The sequence below is a fragment of the Pseudorca crassidens genome, chromosome 4 (assembly GCF_039906515.1).
Source record: "Pseudorca crassidens isolate mPseCra1 chromosome 4, mPseCra1.hap1, whole genome shotgun sequence".
In the NCBI taxonomy this organism is placed as follows: Eukaryota; Metazoa; Chordata; class Mammalia; order Artiodactyla; family Delphinidae; genus Pseudorca; species Pseudorca crassidens.
The window spans coordinates 1780149-1803780 of NC_090299.1; the positions used below are offsets into that span (position 1 = coordinate 1780149).

Genomic DNA, 23632 nt, shown 5'->3' on the forward strand with positions numbered 1-23632 from the left:
GCCGGGGGCCAGGGGAGGCGGGCGGTTATTGTTTAACGGGGACTGCGTTTCACTTTTGCAAGATGAAGAGAGAGGGGATACCACTGAAATGGTTCAGATGGTTTATTTTAGGTTACACGTATTTTACAAGGAAAAAAAAGAAAGCATTCTCTGTCTTTTCACAGTGGAAAGCCATCCTCTTTCATTAAAGCAACCCAAAGGTGCATTCTTATTTTCATTCACCTGTCAAGGAACTACGATGCCATTAATACCAGTTAGGGAAATCGAGCAATTTTAGTTGCATCCAGAGGGTACCAGTCATTCTAGAATCCTTGGAATGGATGTCAGTCTCTTCTCATCAAGTAGCATTTTAGAAACTACGTAGTAATTCAAGACTGCAAAACGTTGCACATCTGGAAAATAATTAGCATTCACAAATACGTATGGCCATGGGGAGACAGTTGACAGCTTTGAAATCCGTTGTTCTTGTTTGCTTTTAAAGATTTATCCTTTGTTTGTTGTGTGACGCATATATAAGCCTACAGGTACCCAAATGTTCCACAAAATTAATCCCAGAGGCTGCGAAGAGAAGGTCAAAGAGGAGGTTTCTATTGATTATATTTATCAAACAACTCTGTACTGAGCTCTGTAATAAGATAAAGAAATGATTACTTTTTCTAATGTTTAGCTCATTTTAAATCATTTTAAAAATTTGCAACAGTAATAGTTACTCACGAAAGAAAAATGTTTCTCCTGAAAACTGCAGACCCACGTTACGTAAAGGGAGAATTAGCACCAATATTGAATCTTCCCATTCAAAACTATGGTATATATCTCCTTTTTTAGGTTGTCTTTTATAGCCTATATTATGGTCTTATAGTTTGTACATTTCTTACTGAATTTATATGTAGGTGTTTCACAGTTTTAGGGACTATCACGAGTGGCATCTTAGATGGTGGAATACATTTTCTAAGGAGTTATTGCTTGCTGGTCCTTATAGGCGAGCTGAGTTCTGCTTTGTGTCCAGTCATCCCACCGTGTCATCATCTCTCAAATAGTTCTGGAATTGATTGCTTTGAGTTTTCTAGGAGACCATGACATCGTTTACAAATAATAATAGTTTTGTCTTATCCTCTTTATTAGCATTTGAACTTTGTGTTTTGTTTTTTCACTTCAGCTAGAATCTTCAAAGCGTCATGAGTAAGAGTGTTACTAGCAGCAGCATCCGTGTTCAGTTCCTGGCTTTTGTGGAACGCTTTGGAGGTTTCACATTAAGTCTGATGCTTGCCATACAAATTTTTGATACTTTTTAGCAAATTAAAGAGCCCTTCCCTGGCGGCGCAGTGGTTAAGTATCTGCCTGCCAATGCAGGGGACACAGGTTCGAGCCCCAGTCTGGGAAGATCCCACATGCCGCGGAGTAACTAAGCCCGTGCGCCACAACTGCTGAGCCCGCGTGCCACAACTACTGAAGCCCGTGCGTCTAGAGCCCGTGCTGTGCAACGAGAAGCCGCCGCAATGAGAAGTCTGCGCACCGAAACGAAGAGTAGCCCCTGCTCGCTGTAACTAGGAAAGCCTTTGTGCAGCAGTGAAGTCCCAATGCAGCTAAAAATAAATTAATTAATTAAAAAAAAATTTTTTAAAGCAGGAATAGACATTAAGTTTGTATGTTTTTTCTCTTTTTATGTGTTTTTGTATGAATTAGATTAGGCTTCCTAATTTTGAAACATCCTTGCATTCCTGGAATTAAACCCTACTAGATTATAATATATTATTCTTTAATCCATTATTAGGCATTTTATTTAGGATTTTTATATCTGTATTCTGAGGTATTACTGAGTTTTCATCTTTGAGGTCTTGTTTGTTTTATATAAAGGATAATTATGCTAATCTCATAGAATGAATTGAGAACTTTCCATGTTTTTCCAGTTTTTAGGAATAGTTCAACTTTCCTAATCTACAAAGGGTTTGCATAGACCCTACCATGAAACTCTGGGGCCTGGTTCATTTTTGCAGGGGAAGGAACAAGGACTCAGTATCTTTTACTGCCTTTTCAGTACACATTGTGTTCATGAACCTACTTCTTAAGTGAGTTTTACAAATTGATATTTGCCTGGGAAATTATCCACACATTCATATAAAGGGGTGGGCTTAAGCTTGTGCTTACAGGGCAGCTGATGAAAATGGGTGCGTGATGGCTACAGGAGAATTCCCCTGCCTCTAACTTCGCACTGTAATGAGAGCACTTGCTCCCCTAAAAGGAGTGCCCCTGGCGTCCCAGCTGTGCCCACACCCTGCCCTCTGAGCTGTCCAGCGTCGAGAGAGGCCAGGAGTCTAGACTGTTAGGTGAAATCTCAAAGGCTTTTTCACGTTGGCTCAGCTTGTAAAACACGTTGTGCAGGACCGACAAGATAGCCGCGAGCCACCTGTTGGCAGCTGCTCTTATATGTGGAAGGCGTGAATTGCACAGGGGTTTTCTCTTGTGGTTTTAGAAAATCTTTGTATGTGTCCGTGTCCCTTCTCACTCCCGCTATTTTTGTTGTTCCTTTTCTTCCCTTGTTCGGCCTGGGAGGAAGTTCAGAGAACCAACTTTTGGGTTTATTGATCACATTTACTTCTTGGTTTTCCAAATTTCAGCTTTTACCTTTAATTGCTTATCAGTTGATTTCTTGTTTCATTTTGTTTGGGCTTCTTCCATTGAACGCATACTTTTCAGGCTTTTTTTGTTGTTCTGTTCTCTCATAAACGCCACTAAACTGTACATTTTCTTCTGCGTCTTGGGCTCATCTTATAAAATTTGATTTGTGGGGCTTTCCTTGTCAGCTGTTTCTAAACAGACTGTAATTTCAGCTTTGGTTTCTTCTCTGATACTTTTAAACTATTAAAAAATTTTAAGTGCATGAATTTGATTTTATTAAGTTACTCTTGTTTTATTTTGGAGGGTTTAACGGGCAGTTTTTTGTTTGTTTGTTTTAATTTGAAGATGTAATAGGCTATTTATTAGGTGGTCTGTGAGTCGAGCAGCATTCCGTCCAGCAGCTGGGAGCGCTGCTGGTTGTAGTATGTCCTTCCCTGTAGGACTGAATATACGCCCTTTTCCGTTTTTTTTTTTCTTCTAATAATTTTGAAGATACGTATCCCATATCCTTTCAGTGGTTAATTTACAAGAATACATTTATATAAACACCAAGATTTAATCATTTCGTAGCCTCCTCCTTCAAATAAGGCAGTGCCTTGAGCCCATTCTTAATTCCCTATTCCCCTCAATTTCTTTTTAGTTGTGGGAAAATCTACGTTACTCAAAATTTACTACCTTAACCGTTTCTAAGTCTACAGTTCATTCATACTGAGTGCGCTCACATTGCTGTGACCGTCACCGCTGTTCAGCTCCAGAGCTCTCTCATCTTCACAAGCTGAAGCTCGTGCTTAAACAGCGGCCCCCGCCCCTCCCTGCGCAGCCCCTGGTGCCTGCTGTGGCGCTCAGGGCGACCTCCCCAGGGCTCACGCTTCACGTGCAGGGCCCCTCGCGGTTGTTCAGTGAAGTGTGACTGTCCACTCACTGTATTGACAGATCCGCCTCTGATACGTTAATTTCTCTTTAAAATCTGAACTCCTCGCTGTGTTTTTCATGCAAGAAAAGTATTTGCGATGATTTTGAGCGAGTCACGTGAGGCGCTGAGATCGAGTATAAGGTAGCGTTTCTGTAGTGCTGTGGCTTCTGTCCGCAGACACGGTCTCTTGTATGTATCGTTTTAAAAGTCTCCCCTTGAAAATGTCCGGGGTAGCTCTTGCTGGTACTAAGACTTTTTGTTTTTTACATCCCCCATGAATTAGATGACAATGAAAACCAAACAGCGCATGCTAACAGAAGACTGGGAGCTTTTTAAACAAAGGCGATTCATGGAAGAGCAGGTGAGGCTGTGGGCCGGAGGGGCGGTTCACAGGAATGGGAATTGCTCCCTGCGGGTGGACGGCTCCAAAAGACCGGCGCTTCAGCACCACACTGCACGTTCTGCTCACTGTGCGTGGCAGTGGTGTAAACTGGTTTTCCTTCCGACTTCCTTCTCTCCTGTATCCCTCAGGGGACACCCGCGTTTACAGAGCCACCCGCTCGGGCCACAGCCACCCCTGAGTCCCCACGGACTCCTCCTAGGCGGGTGGCGTGTCCCCAGTTTACTCGCCAGGGTGCATACAGTGAAGTCGCAGGGCTGAAACTTGGTGCGCGCCACGTGTGCCAGGGGCCATGCCTTCGCCGTGGCTGCTGGCGGCCCCAGCGCACCCCTTCCTCCAGCGGCTCTTCCCCCCACCCCTCTGCCTGCCGCTTTGGCAGAACTCGCGGGGGCTGCGGTGTGGTGGTCTCAGGGCATTGGACTTCACTGGGAAACTTGCTTCCCGTGCATGTGCTGGCTTCTCTCCCAGTTAGTCTCCCTTGCCGGGCGTTCTCCCTTGGCCTTCCCTAGGTGTCGGTGGCCCCAGCCTCGCCCGCACGCGTGGTCTCCTCTGGGCTCCACAGGTAGACAGAGGGCAGCCGTGCTCCGCTCGCTTACCTGTGTGGCTTCTGTCCTGTCCCATGGCTCTTCTGGCCACCACCCATCCCATTGCCCAAGCCAGTCCACAGGCTCCTTCTCTAAAATCCAGAGGCTCGCCCGCTCGAGTGGAGGTTGAGGGGCCGCTTCCTAGGTGGTTCCCAGGTCCCCCCTCCTCCATGCTCCACTGGCGTCCTCTCCAGCTGGCCTTCCTCACTGCTGCGTTCCTTCCCACCCGCCCACTGCCGCCTTCGTGCTGACTGTCCAGCTTCCATCGTGCCTCATAAGCGTCTGTGTAACTCGTGGGCGCTGGGTGCCACAGCTCTGTGTGCACAGGCCCGATGGCGGGGAGGCTGTTCCCGAGACGCACCCCTGCTCAGCCCAGGCTCAGCGGCGGCCAAGGGTCTCGTGAGGGGATGCCCGGCTCAGTGCTCTTCGCTGGCCCGCACGCCCTCCTTGCCTCTGATGGGATCACCAGACTGCACCTGGGCCTTGCTGAGGCTTGGCACCTGCCGAGCAGCTCCCCCACCCCTCCAGCATGCTGAGCAGGTCTCCCAGGGCACCTTCTACGTCACGGTCTTCAAATTTGGTTTCTTGCCTGTCCCCTCTTCCAGAATGTAAGCTCCTTGAGGGCAGTGATTATCTCTATGTTCCCGGTACCTAGCAAGTACCAAGCCCACGGCAGATTCAGGGTAAAGGCTGGGTGTCTGCTGTGAGGGACGCTGCGGCGTGTTTGCTGGTGAGGAAGCCTGTTAGGGGTTACTGGTCCCTGGCCTGTGTCAGGGCCTCTCCCAGCCCCACGGCTGTGTGCCTCACACATCTGCGGCCCCTTTTCCTGGCCCTGCCCCACCTTAGGAAGCTGTGGTCATTGGTTCTGAGTGTGACACACACTACCACAATTACTGGAAAATATAAGCTGTGTCACAGGGCGGCGCGTCTTGTAAAACTAACCCGTTGTCTCGTGATTTCCTCCAGTTGACGAACAAGAAGGCCGTCGCTGGCGAGAACAGCTTCACGGACACCATGAGGCACGTGCTGTCGTCGCGACTGAGCATGCCCGACTGCCCCAACTGCAACTACAGGAGGAGGTGAGCCTGCGTGTGCGCGCAGCGGGCCTGCGGGACCCTCGCTGACCCCACAGAGGGCCGGCACCAACCTCTAAAGAGCACGGTCTGCCCTTCTCTGTTGGCTGTCTCGGTAACTGTCCTTAATTCCCAATCAGATGTGCTTGCGATGACTGCAGCCTCTCACACATCCTCACTTGTGGTATCATGGACCCCCCCGTCACTGGCGACATCCACATTCACCAGCTACCACTCCAGGTGGACTCTGCTCCCGACTATCTCTCTGAGATGCGCCCACCTAGCGTGTCATCAGCAAGCTCAGGGTCAGGTTCCAGCTCTCCCATTACAGTTCAGCAACATCCCAGACTCATCCTCACAGACAATGGCTCTGCACCAACTTTGTAAGTCGTGACTTTGTCATAAGGTTTCAGAAATTTAACTAATCCAATGATGAGAAATAGAGACAGTAATGTCTGCAGAAGTATGGATAGCATTATAGTGCTTTTCAAGAAAAAGGACCCTTCATTCTTTTAAATAGATTTTAAAACATGGAATCAGTAAGCCCAAACTTTGACACTGTTTCATGACCTGCCTAAAAGAAGGTGAATGAATAACTGCAGTAAGGCAAACAAACACATGCTGGTCTGCAGGGAAGTGTTTCCCAGCGCCGGCCTGGCCCGCGCTCACTGAATCACGGGGGGCCAGCCCGCTGCTCATTCCGCCTCATCATCAGCCCAGCATCCATGCTTGTTCCATGTCTTGCTAAGAACTCAGATGATCACTTTAGCATGTGACTGAAAGGTTCTGTTCTCCGTGTTCCCACATTACCTAGAAGGATGTTTTGTACAAGCGAGGTGGCTGTGCAGCTGTCGCCAGTTCACAGGGAGGGGAGTGGGCCCATGTTTCTTCGGACTTGTGGCCGTGTCTCGTGTTGAGGCTACCTGCTCTAGCTTCTGGACAGGCTGCACGCGGGTATATGTTTGAAGAAATAAAACGTGCCTTCTGCATGTCACAGTGTGTGTGGGTGCCGGGAACCCTGTGGAGGTGGCCGGCCCCCCGGCCATGGCTCCCAGTGGACGGATGGTGCCCCGGATTTCTCAGACTTCTCGCTTCCCCCGTCTGGATTTCGCACGGTGACTCTGAGGCTTTCCTTCGGAGTCTTTCAATTCTCAATATGGATTTGGTCTCAAACACAGAAGAATAGTAAAGGGATTGGCCTGAGCACCCCGTGACTCCTTTCACTGAACTCAAGGTGCTTCGTAGCTATAGAAGCCCTGTGCTCTCGGAGCCGGTGCAGAGCGTTGAGGGCTTCACAGCCAGCTGCCAGCTAGCTCATCACAGGAGCATCCCGCAGTTCAGCGTGTGCAGTCGAATAAGAACTTACATTGGAAGAGTTTGCCCCGCTCCTGTGTCCTGGCGGCTGGCGCCAGCCGTGGTCTCCCATGCTGCGTTGAGTGGCGGAGCCAGGGCCATGTGCGGATGCTCTGGGCATCTGGCCGCCAGCACCTTGTGATCTGTGTCTTCCCGGTAGACACTCTGTGATCCAAGGAGCTCCATGTGGCCGCTGGTTCGTGTTGTCTCTCGTGGTGCCGCTTCTAAGTTGGTGAAATAGAAGCGTGGCGGTTTAGTCGCTGGGCTGCAGTGCTGTCTGGACTTCACGGGTTCTGGGGTCGCCTCCATTGCATGGAGCACGTGGTTTAGTTCCTTCATCTCTGCACCTTGGCTTCCTCCTCTGGGTCGTGGTGATGCTATCACCTCAGGAGCAGGTGTGGGTGCAGCCCAGGGCAAAGCCTGCTGTTACCTCAGGTGCAGTGGGACCCCAGGAGGCCTGCTGGGCACTGTCCGTGCTTGCTGTGATGAGCTCCGGATGATAGCACATTGTAGTCTATTGACTCTTGTCTTCCTAAAAGTGGAAAAGAACCTGAGTTTGGCAATTCTGGACACTCTTCCCTAAAGGCAAAAGGTCTCCAGTTCTTAGGCTTGTTCCTTCTGGAGGCCATTGAGTGTTGAGGCTCCAGGCGGGCGCGGTGGCATGTTTACGTGGACCCGTGGGGTGTCCGTTTACAGTCGTGCCTTGAACCGCGCACACTGAGCCAGGAGCTCTGCGCCAGCTCTTTCCATGTACCAGAAGGTCATACATTTTAAGTGGTCTTCATAGGCTCTAGCCTTGAAGTCTTCTTACTTTTTTTTGGTAGATATTCCATTTGCCCATCGCTTGGATGTCTTGCTAAAGCTGGTAATTAAGATTATGACTGGACTTGGCCACAGCTGGCCTTGTAGTGAAAAATCTTGTAGTATTTTGTCACATAAGTGCCTTTAATGTTTTGTTCAGCTGGCTGTGTCTGAAATTTTGGCGGTTATAAAAACAAACGGTAAAGACCTACGGTTGTTCTCCGTACCCCTTTAATTAGAATCAAAAATTGTGTCTGCTTGGAAATGGCGGAGAGAACAGTTGTACACCAGGGCACTTCAACTTGAATAGATGTGCAACATCAATTAATCTGATTAAATTTTGTGGTTTCCTTAATGTTTCTCCTTCTGGAGTCTTGTTTTCCATTCTTCCAAATAGCACAAATGGTAATCTTCCAGGCGTTTCCTCGTGCGTTCAGGTTACGAGGAGATGCTGAGGGGCATGCGTGGCACTCAGTGCAGCACTCCTGTGAACGAGCGCGGTGTCTGCTTGGCGGGTGGTACGTTCGCTGTGCTCGCGGAGAGCGGCCCCCTGGTGACGTCTCTGCTCTCTCAGTTGTAGTGACGATGAAGATGTTGCGCCGTTGTCAGCTAAGTTTGCTGATATTTATCCGCTGAGTAACTATGATGATGCCGAGGTGGTGGCCAGCATGAATGGAATCCACGGTGAACTGAACGGTGGCGGGGAAAACATGGCCCTGAAGGACGAGGTATGGGCATGCGTCTTCATAGTGACAGTAAGTGACATCAGACGGTGTCTGGTGTGTCAGTTGCCTCCATTCTTCTGTTTCAAAAAGTGTAAATTACAAACGGTTGTTTTTAAAGTCCCCTCAGGTAAGCAGTACCAGCAGTAGTTCTTCAGAGGCTGATGACGAGGAGGCAGACGGCGAAAGTAGTGGGGAGCCCCCGGGAGCCCCGAAGGAAGACACAGCTCTAGGAGACGGGAGCCCTGGGAAGGAGGAAAGTAAAGTGGACAGTCCACCCCCGTCTTACTCAACTCAGCAGGTATGATTTTATTTTTTCGAACTTTGTTTTGCCAGAGGTCTCTTTTCTGCCTCTGGTTTCTCTAAACATGAGCGTTATTGAACACAGAATTATTTTATTTCGAAAAACTTCTGAAGATTAGGCCTGGAGAGAGTCGAGACATCCTTGCAAATAAGCAGACGTGACTCGCTCCCTCCCTTCAGTCCTGTTCCTCTTTCCTGAATCTGTGATCAGTGTCGTCTTGACTCTGTGGCACCGCAGAGTGGCTCCAGATATTTAAGTGTTGGGGAGGTTTTCTTGTCTGGGAAGCAAGGGAAGGGCTTTTTTTTAATAAAATGAAAGAGTGGAATGTTAAAATTTCAGAAGAGGTTGGTTTTGTAAGGGAGCTTTTCTTTCCTGATAGTGTCTGTTTTTCTGTTAGCCAGAGGTGCGGGTACCTTACCAGACTGTTATTTTTTCTTAGAGACTCAGAGTTTTATAATAGGCGCTCAAGCAGTTTTTAAATGAAAGGAAGAACAGATGAAGGTCCAGGCTGATTAAAACCATTTTAGTAGGTGGTGTAAATCTGCAGGAAAGGACACCAGAAGGTGTTACTACCCTGAGAAGTCTCGCTCCCACCTCCTTCCTCATCTACCGGCTGCAGCGCCTGCTCACCCCCAGCCCCTAGTCCCAATACGTAACCAGTTTTACCTATTTAAAACTAGGTCCTTCCAGTGTTTATTTATGCAAATACAACTATTCTTCGCCTTTTCATGAAAAAGGCTTATACTAATGCCCACTCTGTTCTCTTCCCTGCCTAGCAGTGTGTCCTGACCAGCTTCACCTGTACAGAGCGCACTTCCTCTTGCTCCGCTGCTGGTCTCTTTGTATTCCATCATGTGGACGTGTCATAGTTTCGTTTTGTTTTTCTTTTTAGTCCCTGCTGACGGACACTTGTGTTTGCTTCCGTTTGTTTCCCCATCATAAACTATTCAGTGAGTAACCTTACATATCTGACATTTTATACGTAGGCAGTTCTGTCCCTAGGAGCGGTCACCAGGAGTGGCTTTACCGGGTCAGCGTGATGCCTTCCCCTCCCCCTGGAAGAGTTTTGAGCTCTTGCCAGTCTGGTAGATGAGAAGTGGTAACCCCGTGAGGTTTCAGTTTTCATTCCATTTTTTATGGGCAAAGTTGAGCTCATTCTGTCATATATTGAGGGGCCGTTTGGGTTGCATTTCCTTCTCTGTCTTGTTTTTGAGTTTAATAATTCTTTGTGGGGACTTCCCTGGTGGTCCATTGGCTAAGACTCCACACTCCCGATGCAGGGGGCCCGGGTTCGATCCCTGGTCAGGGAACTAGATCCTGCATGCCTCAACGAAGTGTCCACACACTGCAACTAAAGATCCCGCATACTGAAACGAAGATCCTGCGTGCCACAACTAAGACCCAGCACCTCCAAATAAATAAATATTTTTAAAAAAAAGAGTTCTGTATATATTGGTATATATTGGAACAAGTCATTTATCAAGTATGTGATCTACAAATATTTTCTTTTGGTCTGTGGTATGTCTTAGTATTTTTATGGTGTTTTTTGAAAAGCAGAAGTTATTAATTTTGATGCATTCCAGTTTATAAATTTTTTCTTTTATGAATCATGCTTTTGAAGTCATATCCAAGAAAATTTTACCTAATACAAAACTCTCGTTTCCTCTATAATATTTATAATTTTAGCTCTTACTTAGGTCTGTGGTCCATTTGACTCAGTTTTGCTTATGGTCTGAGGTTAGGGTCCAAATTCACCTTTTGCATATTTGGGTATCCAGTTGTCCCAGTACCATTTGTTGAAAGGGCCATCCTTTCCCCTGTTGAATTGCATTGGCTATTTATTGCAAATCAATCGACTATAAATGTATGGGTTAATGTCTGTACTCAGGATCCTGTTCATTTGATCTCTGTGTCCTTAAACCCATACTCTACTTGACTGTTGCTTTACTGTAAGCTTGGAAATCGGGTAGGATCTGCCCTGCAGCTTGGTGGGCCTTTTTCAAAATTGTTTAGCCTTTTCAAAGTCTAAATGCATTCAAAATCTATGTGCATTTCCATATACATTTTATTTTTTGTTTTATTTATTATTATTTATTTATTTTTTTGCCATACTGCATGGCTTTGTGGGATCTTAGTTCCCCGACCAGGGATTGAACCTGGGCCACCACAGTGAAAGCACCGAGTCCTAACCACTGAACCACCAGGGAATTCCCTGTATACATTTTAGGAACAATTTGTTACCTTCTCCAAAAAGACCTGCTTGGATTTTGATAGAGGTTGCATTGAATTCTTGAATATTTGATAGAATTCATCAGCAAACTTCTCTGGGCCTAATCTTTTATTTGTGGGATGATAAGGATCAATTTTGGGAAAATACAGTCTTAACAAAATTGAATCTGTCAGTCAGTGACCATGCTGCTTCCATTTATTTAGGTCATCTTTAATTTCTCTCAGCGGTTTTTAAAAATTTCTAGTCTGTGGTTCTCGAACATGTTTCTTAAGTTTATTCTTAAGTATTAGATGTCTTTTGATTCTATAGTAAAGGTGTTTTCTAATTTCGATTTTCAATTGACTGTTGGTAATATATAGAAATACAATAGATTCTCATATATTGATCTTGAATTCTGCAGCTTTGCTAATAAACTTGTTTTAGAAGGGTTGAAGTTTTGTGGTGTTGTTTTTGGGGTTGGTTTTTTTTTTTTTGGTAGATTACTTTGGACTTTATACATGCAAGATCATGTTGTCTGTGAATAAACAGTTTTACTTCTTCCTTTCCAATCTGGATTCTTTTAATTCCCTACTCTTGCCTTATTGAGCTAGCTAGAACCTCCAGTACAGTGTTGAGTAGAAGTGGTGCAAGCAGATGTCTTTGCTTATTCCCAGTCTTAGGGGGAAAGCATTCAGTCTTTGACCAGTAAAGTATGATGCTAGCCGTAGGTTTTTCATAGATGTCCTTTGTCAAGTTGAGGAAATTCTGTTCTACTCCTAGTTTTTTGGGAGTTTTATCATGAACATGCTTTGGGTTTTTCATATGCCTTCTCTGCATCTGTTGAGACCCTGTGGTTTTCATCCTTTATTCTGTTACCGTGGTGTATCTCATCAAGTGATTTTCGTATATTAAACCAACCTTGTGTTCCTGGGATAAATTCCACTTGCTCATGGCATAGTCCCTTTTTCATATGTTGCTTGATTGGTTATTTTGTTAGGGTTTTTGCATCTGTGCTAATAAAAGATACTGGTCTATAGTTGTCCATCCTTATGATGTCTTTGTCTGGCTTTGGTATCAGGGTGATACCTGCCTCATAGAATGAGTTGGGAATTGTTTGTTCTGCATATATTTTCTGAAGGAATTTGTCTAAGATTGAGATTTCTTAAATATTTGATAGAATTCACAAGTGAAATCCCATGAGCCTGGTCTCTTTTTGTGGGAAATTTTGTAATTACTAATTCAAATTTTGTTTACTTACTACAGGTCTATTCAGATTTTCTGTTTCTTCTTGGGATGAGTTTAATAATTTGTGTCTTTTTAGGAATTTATCCATTTCATCTAAATTGTCTAATTTGATATCATATGGTTGTTTATTATACTCTCTTTTAATTCTGTAGAGTCTGTAGTAATGTTAATTCCTGATTTGGGTAATTTTGTTTACTCCTTTTTAACCCCCTCAGTCAGTCTGGCTATAGGTTTGTCCATTTTTGTAAATAACCAGTTTTTGGTTTTGTTACTTTTCTCTGTTTGTCTCTTTTCTCTTTCATTGATTTCTGTTCTGATCTCCATTATTTCTTTCTATATTCTTTGGGTTTGGTTTGTTCTGTTTCTAGCTTGTTGAATCTAAAGCTTAGATTACTGATTTTAGAGCTTCCAAATTTATTGAGACTTGTTTTATGGCCTAACATGTGGTCTGTCCTAGAGGTGCACTTGAAAATAATTTGTATTCTGCCCCTATTAGGTGGAGCGGCCTGTAAATGAAAGTTGGGTCAAGTTGATTGATAGCGTTAGTCAAGTCTTCTATATCCTTCCTGATTTTCTATCTAGTTCTGAAAATTTTTGAGAGAGACATATTGAAGTCTTCAAGTATGCCTTTTAGGTTGTCTATTCCTTTTTCAAATCTGCCAGTTTTTGTTTCGTGCATTTTGGGGCAGTGTTGTTGAATGTGTATCCACGTAATTATTGTTCTATCTCCCTAACATATTGGCCCTTTTGTCATTATGAACTGTTTCCCTGCTAATACTTCTTATCTTAGACTATTTTGTCTAATATTAATACTCCACCTGTCTTCGGAGTACTGTTATGTTATATATTTTTTCAGCTCTTAATTTCAGCTTCTTTCTGTCTTTGAGTCTAAAATTTGCCTTCCAGTCTTTTAGTTTGGTCTCATATTTTTATCCTGTCCATCAGTCCTTGCCTTTTGTTTGAAATGAGTCATTTACATTTAATGTAATTATTGACAATATTTACATTTGCCATTTTGCTGGTTATTTCTGTAGGTCTCATGTTTTTTGTACCTCTGTCCCTCCTTTACTTCCTTTTTTCATATCAAAGAAAATTTTAGTGTACCATTTTAATTCTGCTATTTATTCTTGAGTTACGTTTTTTTGTTTGTTTGTTTTAAAGTTTAATTTTTTAAGGAGTGTGGGGAGTTGGGAACAGGAAGAGCCCTGGGCAAGAAGGCTAGACCCCTTCTGTTCTCACCTGAAAGTTCTAGCAGATTTGCATGAATAAACGCTTCTCAATTTGTTATTTTCCTTTGGTTGATTTCCAGAGCCTCAAAACGATTGCCTTTGACAATTGTGTTCAGTTTTACACTTGTTTTGAGGGAGAAGAGTCACCGACTGCTTCATTCCACCTTAGCCGGAAGTCCCATCTCTGGTGCATTTTGAAGAATCTCTGTGTAACCGTCCGTTAAGCAGTGTGAGCCCGGCGGAGCATGGCACTCACTGGTGGTCTTGTTGTCCTTGGTCCCAGCTCCCTCTCTCCGCTCTGCCGTCTTGCCAGTCCCCTTGCCCCTGCTCAGACAGGCGCGGGATGCAGATGGATGTGGCTGCTGCCTCAGCAGACACCCAGCTGGGGGGAGGTGCGCACCCCCTTCTCTTTTCAGGTCTCTTCAGTCCCAGTCCTGGGGGCCCTCGTTTACCTCACAAGGAGGGACCCGTCAACCTGGGGTGTCAGGACGGGCCCTGCTGCCTTTGTATCTGCCGTGTGACTGGCTCTAATTCAGTCCGTACAATTCTTTGTTTCCCTAAATACTCATTTACTAAATACTTCTTTTTTCTTTCCCTTTAGGCAGAGCAAGCTCCAAACACTTGTGAATGTCACGTCTGTAAACAAGAGGCGTCTGGATTGACGCCGTCGGCAGTGACCGCTGGAGCCCTTCCTCCTGGCCACCAGTTCCTGAGCCCCGAGAAGCCCACACACCCCGCTCTGCATCTTTACCCCCACATCCATGGACATGTGCCCTTGCACGCCGTCCCACACCTGCCTCGCCCTCTCATCCACCCCACCTTGTACACAGCGCCCCCCTTCACACACAGTAAGGTAAGTCAGGGCAGAAAGGGCTGGAAAGCTCACCCGTCACGCAGACCTTGAGGGGTACATGTTGAAACAAACGGAAACCCATAAGTTGGCAGCTTGTGTAGGACAGCATCCGCACTTGATTGGAGGGTCTGTAAATGTTTCCTTTTACCGTAATACCTTAAACTCAGAATTTTCAACCTTTACACTTGTAAAAACAATCATGAAAGTCATGGTTTATTCCTCCAGAATTAACTAGTACGTGAAGAGTTTTTCAGATGGTGCCGGGGTGACGGGTTGTGCTCGGGGATCTTCCACACAGGGCTTCTCCTCACCCAGAGAGCAGGTCAGTTCTCCACCCGCAGCTTTTGGAGGCCCGGCTCTTTTTCTCAGTGTGGTGGGTAAAATAATTTGAATGTGACATGAGTCCTCTAACACTGGCTGGGCTCTACAGGGTCTAAAATGAGTGTCCTCTAAGCACGAGACTGAGGACTTTTATGTAGAAAGGAACAAGCTTGAAGGCGGGACCCTGGGTGCCATGCGGTGCGAGCCCGTGTGCCGGGCAGGTGATGAGTGGGAGGGGCTGGGGGCAGACCGGGAGGCCTGGCCAGGAGAGTAGTGAGGGGCTGGGACAGTGTGATTTGCGTGCATTTCTTCCCGAGAGCCTCAGGTTTATGTTCAGTATCTTAGACTTTGCAGTGAGATTTGCAGGTTAGTTTCGTTCTTTGTGCCTCTCTAGCTATTTTGAACTTACCTTTATTGACTCTTATCACGAATTTTTATTTTTTGGTCACTTACTCTGCCTCGTGTTATTAGTTCTAGTCAGTCAAAAGTAGAATTTTCCCCAAGCTTTACTGATAACGTTACTTAAAGCAGTGATTCTCCACTGGGAGAGAAAGGGAGGACGTGGCCTGAAAGGGGCTTTCTCAAGAAGGCCACACGTTGCCATAGCTGGGGAGGGGCACAGGCGAGAGATTATAACCACTGGTTTATAACAGAGTGTAATCAGCTTGTCATGTTCTCTTATGATAGGTGCTTGGTGACCACTCACATTTATGCTTAAATTTTATTAGATTGAATTGCTCAATTTGAACACTTAATGATACCTTTGTTAATGGGGTGATTTTAAGTAGCATTATTCAGGTATGTATTCAAGGCCAGGCTATTTTCATGGTCTCCCTGATCCACAGCCCTTGCCCTCTGGGTGAACGTATGAGTTCGGGAAGCTGTTGGCTCCCCGTTCTTACCTGAATAGAGCTCCAGTTTCTAGTCCCTAGGGAACCACCCAGAGAAAAGAGTATAGAATGGTCTCTCATACTTTCTTGCTGGTGGAAGCTGTTCAAGAATTAGTTCTTAAAAATCTTCAAGTAAAGTAGTGAAATTGATTATCCCCAAAGGCTATTGGGACCTCTAGTTAAAACTGATTTCCGCCCCGCCCCGAATTTTGGCCTTTTCTCAGGACGTTGTAAGTAGTCTATAGAAGGTAAAGGGGAAGGAGAACATTTCGGGGGAGCATCATCTGTATCGAGATCTATTTATTTGGTACGTTAAACTGTAATCCAGTAGATAGATGTGAAAGATTCGTGGCTGGAAAGGCAAATATGGAGGACAAGCTGTTAAGCTGTATTTCAGCCAGTTTAGTATTAATGTCAAGATTATTCAAATACATTTAAAATACACTAGTTGGATGCCATTTTTATTTGGAAAACTGAGATGCATTTGACAGAATACTTCATTTGTACCTGGTATAAAAATGTTTGCTTTGGGCTTCCCTGGTGGCGCAGTGGTTGAGAGTCCGCCTGCCGATGCAGGGGACGCGGGTTCGTGCCCCAGTCCGGGAGGATCCCACATGGCGCAGAGCGGCTGGGCCCGTGAGCCATGGCCGCTGAGCCTGCGTGTCCGGAGCCTGAGCTCCGCAACGGGAGAGGCCACAACAGTGAGAGGCCCACGTACCGCAAAAAAACAAAACAAAAAAAAATGTTTGCTTTTCTAAACAATCTTACGTTGTCACTAAACCAGGTTTTGCAAAGTTGGTTTGTGTTATTGGAGTTAGTTTGACTAACCTGAGTACTGTGGCTGCGTCTACACCTAAATGCATCGTGTGTTCCCAGCCCCGTAGGAGATGGTAGAGAAGAAATGTGCTGTATTAGGAGGACACAGACTCACCCTCAGCTCCGTCAGAGCAGGTTTCTCAGAGAGGCCAGCACGGCTCAGCGCGATGGTCCACACACAGTTGGGAGGAGGGAGGTGTTGCTGAGTGTGGCGGGCACCGTCCCCATTGAGGCTCTTCTGACCTGCTGGTGTTTCTGTGTTGTCAGGGCCTTTAGAAATTTCTGGTCTGGTGAAATGACAGCTGTCGCCTTGAAGACTTTATGTCACTGTAGTTGTAATTCTTTTAATTCATACTTTTGCCATCGTGGGCAAATATATTTAAGACCTAAAATGCTTGGAATGAGCAGTGTTAAAATTTTATTTTCCTGAAATTAGAAAAACTTGAAGACTATTTCTGTTTTCAGATGTCTTCATACCAATGATACATTTCATTTGTGTGTTCACATGTGTTATTTGAAAGTTAAAAGTAGTTGCAGGAGGTAAATATAGTGATGAAATACTAGAGAAAAAATTAAAATTGTAAGTGATAGGGAATTTAATTTCCAAATATTTGGGAATTCTCTAGCTATCTTTCTGTTGCTGATTTCTACTTTAATTACATTCTGGTCTGAGAGCAGACACTGTACTTCTGTTCTTCCAAATTTGTTAGTGCGCTTTGTGGCCCAGAATGTGGTCTCCTTGGTGAATGCTCCATGTTCCTTCAGAGGAACGTGTAATCTGCTGGTTTTGGATGAAGTAGCAGTTGATTGATGGTGCTGTTGAGCTCGGGTGTGTCCTTACTGATCCCTCCCTGCTGGATCTCCCCATTTCTGATGGGGGAAGGTTGAGGTCTGCAGCTGTAATAGTGGATCCACCTGTTTCTCCTGGCAGCTCTGTCGGGCTTTGCCTCGTGTAGTTTGATGCTCTTCTGTTAGGTGCTCACATGTTTAGGATTGTTACGTGTTCATGCAGAGCTGACCCCTTATTATTAAGTAATGGCCCTCTTTATCCCAGATAACTTTCCTCGCTCTGCAGTCGGCTCCGTCTGCAGTTAGTGTAGCTCCACCAGCTTTCTTTTTTTGTTTTTTAACATCTTTATTGGGGTATAATTGCTTTACAATGGTGTGTTAGTTTCTGCTTTATAACAAAGTGAATCAGTTATACATATGTTCCCATATCTCTTCCCTCTTGCGTCTCCCTCCCTCCCACCCTCCCTATCCCACCCCTCCAGGCAGTCACAAAGCACCAAGCTGATCTCCCTGTGCTATGCGACTGCTTCCCACTAGCTATCTACCTTACGTTTGTTAGTGTGTATATGTCCATGACTCTCTCTCGCCCTGTCACAGCTCACCCTTCCCCCTCCCCATATCCTCAAGTCCGTTCTCCAGTAGGTCTGTGTCTTTATTCCTGTCTTACGTTCTTCATGACATTTTTTTCTTAAATTCCATATGTATGTGTTAGCATACGGTATTTGTCTTTTTCTTTCTGACTGACTTCACTCTGTATGACAGACTCTAGGTCTATCCACCTCATTACAAATAGCTCAACTTCGTTTCTTTTTATGGCTGAGTAATATTCCATTGTATATATGTGCCACATCTTCTTTATCCATTCATCCGATGATGGGCACTTAGGTTGTTTCCATCACCGGGCTATTGTAAATAGAGCTGCAATGAACATTTTGGTACATGACTCTTTTTGAATTTTGGTTTTCTCAGGGTATATGCCCAGTAGTGGGATTGCTGGGTCATATGGTAGTTCTATTTGTAGTTTTTTAAGGAACCTCCATACTGTTCTCCATAGTGGCTGAACCAATTCACATTCCCACCAGCAGTGCAAGAGGGTTCCCTTCTCTCCACACCCTCTCCAGCATTTATTGTTTCTAGAGTGTTTGATGATGGCCATTCCACCATCTTTCGATTAGTGTTCCATGGTGTATCTCTCCCCACCCACCACTTACAGTAGGTTTCTCGTAGACAGGTATCCTTGGATCTTGGGGTTTTTGGGAGGGGGGAAGGTTCTTGTTGTTTAATATACTCTGATAATCTCTGTATTTTCATTGGTGTATTTAGACCATTCACTTTTAAAGTGATTCTTTTACGTGTTTGGATTAATAACAACCATGTTTGTAACTGTTTTCTATTTGTTATCAGAGGCTTCTTTTTCTGCCTTCTCCACTTTTTTTTTTTTTTTTTCTGGCGGTACGCGGGCCTCTCACTGTTGGTGGCCTCTCCCGTTGCGGAGCACGGGCTCCGGACGCGCAGGCTCAGCGGCCGTGGCTCACGGGCCCAGCCGCTCCGCGGCATGTGGGATCTTCCTGGACCGGGGCACGAACCCGTGTCCCCTGCATTGGCAGGCGGACTCTCAACCACTGCGCCACCAGGGAAGCCCTGCCTTCTCCACTTGTAATTGAGCATTTTCTGATTCCATTTTATCTCTTCTCTTAGATATTAATTATGCCTTTCTTTCAACTTTAGCAGTTGTATTAGAACATACGTTTTAACTCATCTAAGTCCCTGTTCAGAGACCACCATTGTGCTTTCTGTGTAGCATAGGTACTTGTTAACAGATGATTCCCAATTCCTCCCTCCCATCCCTTGTGACATTGCTGTCATTATTTTCATTTATCCATATATTAACCACCTAGTACACTGTTATTATTACTTCAAACAAAGTTATTTTTTAGATCAATTAATAATAAGAAAAATAAGAGATTTTATTTTACTTGTATTTATTCCTTCTCCATTGCTCTCCCTTTCTTTATGTAGATCCAAATTTCTGAGCTATATTATTTTCCTTCTGCCTGAAGAGAATCTTTTAACATTTCTCGCAGGGCAGGTCTGCTGGAGATGAGTTCCCTCAGTTTTTGTTTGTCTGAGGAAGTCATTATTTCTCCTTCACTTTTGAAGGATAATTTCGCTGGATACAGAATTTTAGGTTGGTGGGTTTTTTTCTTCTTTGAACACTTAAAACACAGTTAACTCCACGCTTCTTGCTTGCATGGTTTTAAATGAGATGTCCTCTGTGATTGTGTTCCTCGTTCTGTAGGTACAGGGGTTTCTCCCCCCGCCCAACCCCACCCCCTTAGGCTGCTTTCAAGCTTTTCTCGTTGTCTTTGGTTTTCTGCAGCTTGAATGTGATATGCCCTGGTGTGGGTTTTGCAGGCATCTGTTCTGTTTGGTGTCCTCCGCGCTTCCTGGGTCTGTGGTTTGGTGCCTGTTGTGAGTTTGGGACGTGCTTGGCTGTTCGTCCTTCGGATGTCCCTCCTGCCTGTTCCGCCTCCTTCCAGACTCCAGGCACCACACTGAAATGGCTGCTGAAATTGCGCCGCAGCTCTTGGACATTTTGTTCTACTTTTTTGGTCATTGGTGGTGGTGGTTTTTTTGGGGGTTCTGTTTGTTTGTTTAAATTCTTGTTTCTCTTTGCATTTCAGTTTGAAAAGTTTCTCCTGACCTATCTTGAAGCTCATTGATTCTTTTCTTGGCTGTGTCCAGTCTACCAATTCTTAGTTTCTCTTACAGTGTTTTTTATTTCTGGCATTTCTTTTTGATTCTTTCTTAGAATCTCTCTGCCCACATTACCCATTTGTTCGTGCATGTTGTGTACCTTTCCCGTCAGAGCCCTCAGCGTGTGAGTAACTTTAAATCCCCCGTCTGATGATTCTCAGCCATTTTATCTTGTTTGTATTCCCTCTTAACCGCTCTGCTGTCTCTCCCTGCACCTCTGGTTAGACCTTCTCATCCTGCACGTCACACCTGATGGTCTCTCTGTACCTGAAATCGTCTCTCAGTCTGTTCTGGGAACTTCTTTTGGATCAGTCTTCCAGTTAAGTGGTTCTCTATAATTGGGTCTAACGTGCCCCTTAAGTTTGAGTTTTTAATCCCACCTGTAATTCTTATTTCTAAGCTTTAATTTATTTATTTTTCAAATGTGTTAGAAACTTTTTATATTCTCTTGTTCCTTGATCACTTTTTCTTTCATCTTTCCTCTCTTTAAGCATTTTACACACAGTTATTCTGTGTTTGAATGAAACCTTGAGGACCTAAATCTGTTTTTATCATGAGATCATGTTTTGTTGAGCAGGTGCTGAATAGGGGACGCTTCCTCAAGAGAGGGTTCGCATTTGCTGGTGCAAAGGTGCCAGCAGGGAGCTGACCCTCTGGGACCCTCCAGCTCCCCTTGTCTCCAGCTCTCCTTCCTCCCGTGGGACCACAGACCCATCCCCTCCTCACGGTGACGATGGCGCACACGTCCCCAGGGCAGCCATCCCTTCCCGCACCTCCACTGGGTCCTGTTTTTCTTGCCATGTTCTTGTCAGTTCTTTGTGGACCGTTTCCCTTGCTTTCTCCGTAGCTCAGCCCTTTGTTACAAAAGTGCTTGGTGCCAGTTATCTGGGACGTCAAGCGAAGCGTCCCCCCTCACTGGACCACGCCCGCCTGGGAGGGAGAACTTGCGGCCTTGGAGACGAGCGCATGGGCCACACCTCCTGCTCCCCAGCAGAGCAGGCTCCCCTGCTGCGCGTGGCCCGGGAGCGGTGCTCGAGGCTTCCAGCTTTAAGTCCTGTGTCTTTTCCATCTGGAGAATGTGTTGTGAAGCAGTTGCCCCATTAGGGAGGGCCTGGAGCTGAAGGTGGACACATGTCTTGAAGTCTCCACGGGAGCATAAGGGTTATTTGGAAATGGTCAGTGAGTTCAGTGCATTGAGTGGAGCCTGGTGACGTGACTCCCACGTGGCTGTGGGCCTGTGAACCTGTCACCTCCTCACCGGGTTACTTGTGTGCAACCACTGCAGAAGTCTCTCATAAAGTTAAACGTGGTACAAGTGTAAGATCAATTGGAATTCGACGGAGAAAAATGCTGTGTGGAAAATAGGGACATAAATAGATTGCCATCTGGGGGTCATGTTGTGACCTGTGATCTGCGTTTTATTTCAGAGGCAGAGTTCAGTTCTTCTGACGCTAAGAAACAGCGAAACAGAGGTGGGGCTCTTGCCTCTTCTCCTCTGGCAGGAGTACTGAAGAGCCTCTGAGAAGAAGTGCAGAGTAGAGGGGTCGTCACTCTCTTGTTTGCTGGGATATAAGTGGACCCTTTTGTTTGCACGCTGGGCGTCAGCGGCCTCTCCCGCCGTGCTCAGTGGCTCAGCCTTGTGCTCTCTCGGCTCCGTGCTCATGGCATCTGGGATGACATCTGGGTGTGAGACGGGCTGGGTCTTAGGTTCCTGCATAAACGCAGAGGCATGCGTGGTGAGGGCATCAGTTAGTGTGTGTGTCGGAGCTTCCACTGAAAGCAAAATTTTGCTTTCCCGCGAGTCAGTTTTGTCTCAAAGAGGAGAACAATTGAGAACTTCTGTTAATTGAAGCCATGTGGATTTGTGTAAAGATTGAAAGCAGTGTTCCAACTTAATAGCGTTAGCCACATGTTGAGAGGCTGATTTGGTGCTTAAGTCATTAGTGTTTTTTATGGAGGCGTGGCCCCAGAATGGTCTGGGTGACAGGTGCCTGTTCTTTCCCTGAAGGAAACGCGTAGCTATGGAAGTTAGTAGGCGTCTTGTGCAGAAGCATTCGTACAAATACAGCTTGCTTGCTACAGACCCCTGCTCCCTTTGCTCTCTACAGCTGGGCCTCCTGTTTGAGTAGACAGGCCTCTGAAGAAGTGTGTGAGTCGGATGCATAGAATCGCTGACTTACGTCTCCAGCATAACAGCCCCATGGCTACACCCCTATTCCGCCAGGCCAACTTCTGCCCATTTATTGAACATCGGTATGTGCCAGGCCCTGTGCTACATGCTAGCAAACTAAAACTGGTTAGTCCTCGCGCTTGTTTTCAGAGACCTCGCGGTCTAGAGAGAAGACAAAACACAGCCAGTCAAATTTGAAAACTCCAAATACTATGACGTACCTTAATAGGAATTGTAGGTGCGGAGTAGGAAAGTAACACTGAAGGAGAACTCCCCGAGCCTGTGGGGTGGGTTTGCAGAGAGGTCATGCTCGGGTGTCCAGAGTGCTGAAGGGTGAGCAAAGGCTCTCTGGAAAGACGCAGGCGGCGGCTCCCGGCGGTCAGCCAGGCTTTCTCCGGGAGGAAGGAGCCAGCAACGCTTGGCCGTGCCCAGAGGGTCTCCGAAGTTCTTGAGTAGCTTCCGAGCCCTCAACGTGCTTCTGCTGTTCCGAGCTGCTTCTCAGAGCTGACGTGGTGAGCAAGCGGCTGCTTCCCACCTGTCAGGTATGTCTGCCCTTAGCAGAAGGTCTTCAAGACTAAGAAACCTTCTTCCATTTGATCGTTAGTTTTCATCCGTCCCTTCTCAGCAAAGCAGCTCTTAGTTTGTCACTTCTTTGTGGAAACTGACATCTGTTGAAATACAGGTTTCTTGTCCTCGCCCTTTGCCCCTGGGGCTGCTCCGCCAGAACAACTGGTCCAGGCTTCTGCTTTGGTCCTGGGCGTCCAGTCTAGCCCTGTTTCTTCCCACTTTCAAATCCTGAATCCGCTCCAGCCTCACCCTCCACCTTCGTCTCTCTGAGCCCGTTCAGCAGGTGCGCTAAGCTGCTCAGCGGCCCGAGCTGAGGGAGGGAAGCGGGGGCGGGGGTGGGGTGGGGGCCTGGCTCGTGTCTAGGGAGACCCACCTTAGCACTTGGGAAATGCCTCCTTTGGGCCCGGCCATATGCTAAACCCTTGACATGCACTGTCTGGTTTAATTCTTACCGCGTCCCCTGGAGGTAGGTATTTCCAAATTACAGATGAGAAAACTAAAGCACAAAAAGATTGAGTAATTTGCCTGAGGTCACACAGCTAGTAAAGGGCGGGCTGGCCCTGAACCCCTCAGACTGGGCAGCCCGGAGGTCCAGCTCCGTCACTGGCCACGCCTCCCAGGGGTGGAGCCAGAGGCAGCAGCTCTGACCTGAGCACAGTCTCAGCTCAGACGTGGCCGGCCTGGAGCTCCCAAACCCTCCCCTTCCTCCCCACCTGCCCCGCCAGCGCTCCAGCCCTCCCCGGCCCCTTACTAACTGCTCTCTGCGTCATCCTTGCCCCTCTGGCTCCTTCACCAGGTTGCCACAGATCCATGTTTCTAATCAGCTGACCAGACCGTCTCACCCTGCTGCGTAGAAACCTCTGTGGCTTCCCAGCCCCTTCAGGACGGAAGTCACACGGGGTTGTCTCTGCTGTGGCCCCTGCAGCCCGTCAGGTGGTGGCACACTTGTCCCTGGACATTGGCCATCCCCGTGCTCTGACCCTTCCCTTCGACCCTCTGCCCAGCCAGGCCCTCAGGGTT

General features: G+C 46.4%; 1 protein-coding gene across 6 annotated transcripts in view; it reads left to right on the forward strand.

Annotated features, from left to right (window-relative positions):
* Window positions 1–23632, forward strand: part of FAM193A (family with sequence similarity 193 member A) — a 173445-nt gene that overhangs the window by 119197 nt on the left and 30616 nt on the right. For 3 of the 6 annotated variants that reach the window (XM_067734896.1, XM_067734892.1, XM_067734893.1), the window contains exons 8-13: window positions 3813–3890; window positions 5480–5592; window positions 5727–5969; window positions 8315–8495; window positions 8584–8763; window positions 14051–14302. In XM_067734896.1, the coding sequence (XP_067590997.1) occupies window positions 3813–3890; window positions 5480–5592; window positions 5727–5969; window positions 8315–8495; window positions 8584–8763; window positions 14051–14302 (1047 nt within the window). The remainder of the gene's footprint in view (window positions 1–3812; window positions 3891–5479; window positions 5593–5726; window positions 5970–8314; window positions 8496–8583; window positions 8764–14050; window positions 14303–23632) is intronic. The other 3 variants (XM_067734894.1, XM_067734895.1, XM_067734897.1) reach the window with 2 other exon arrangements.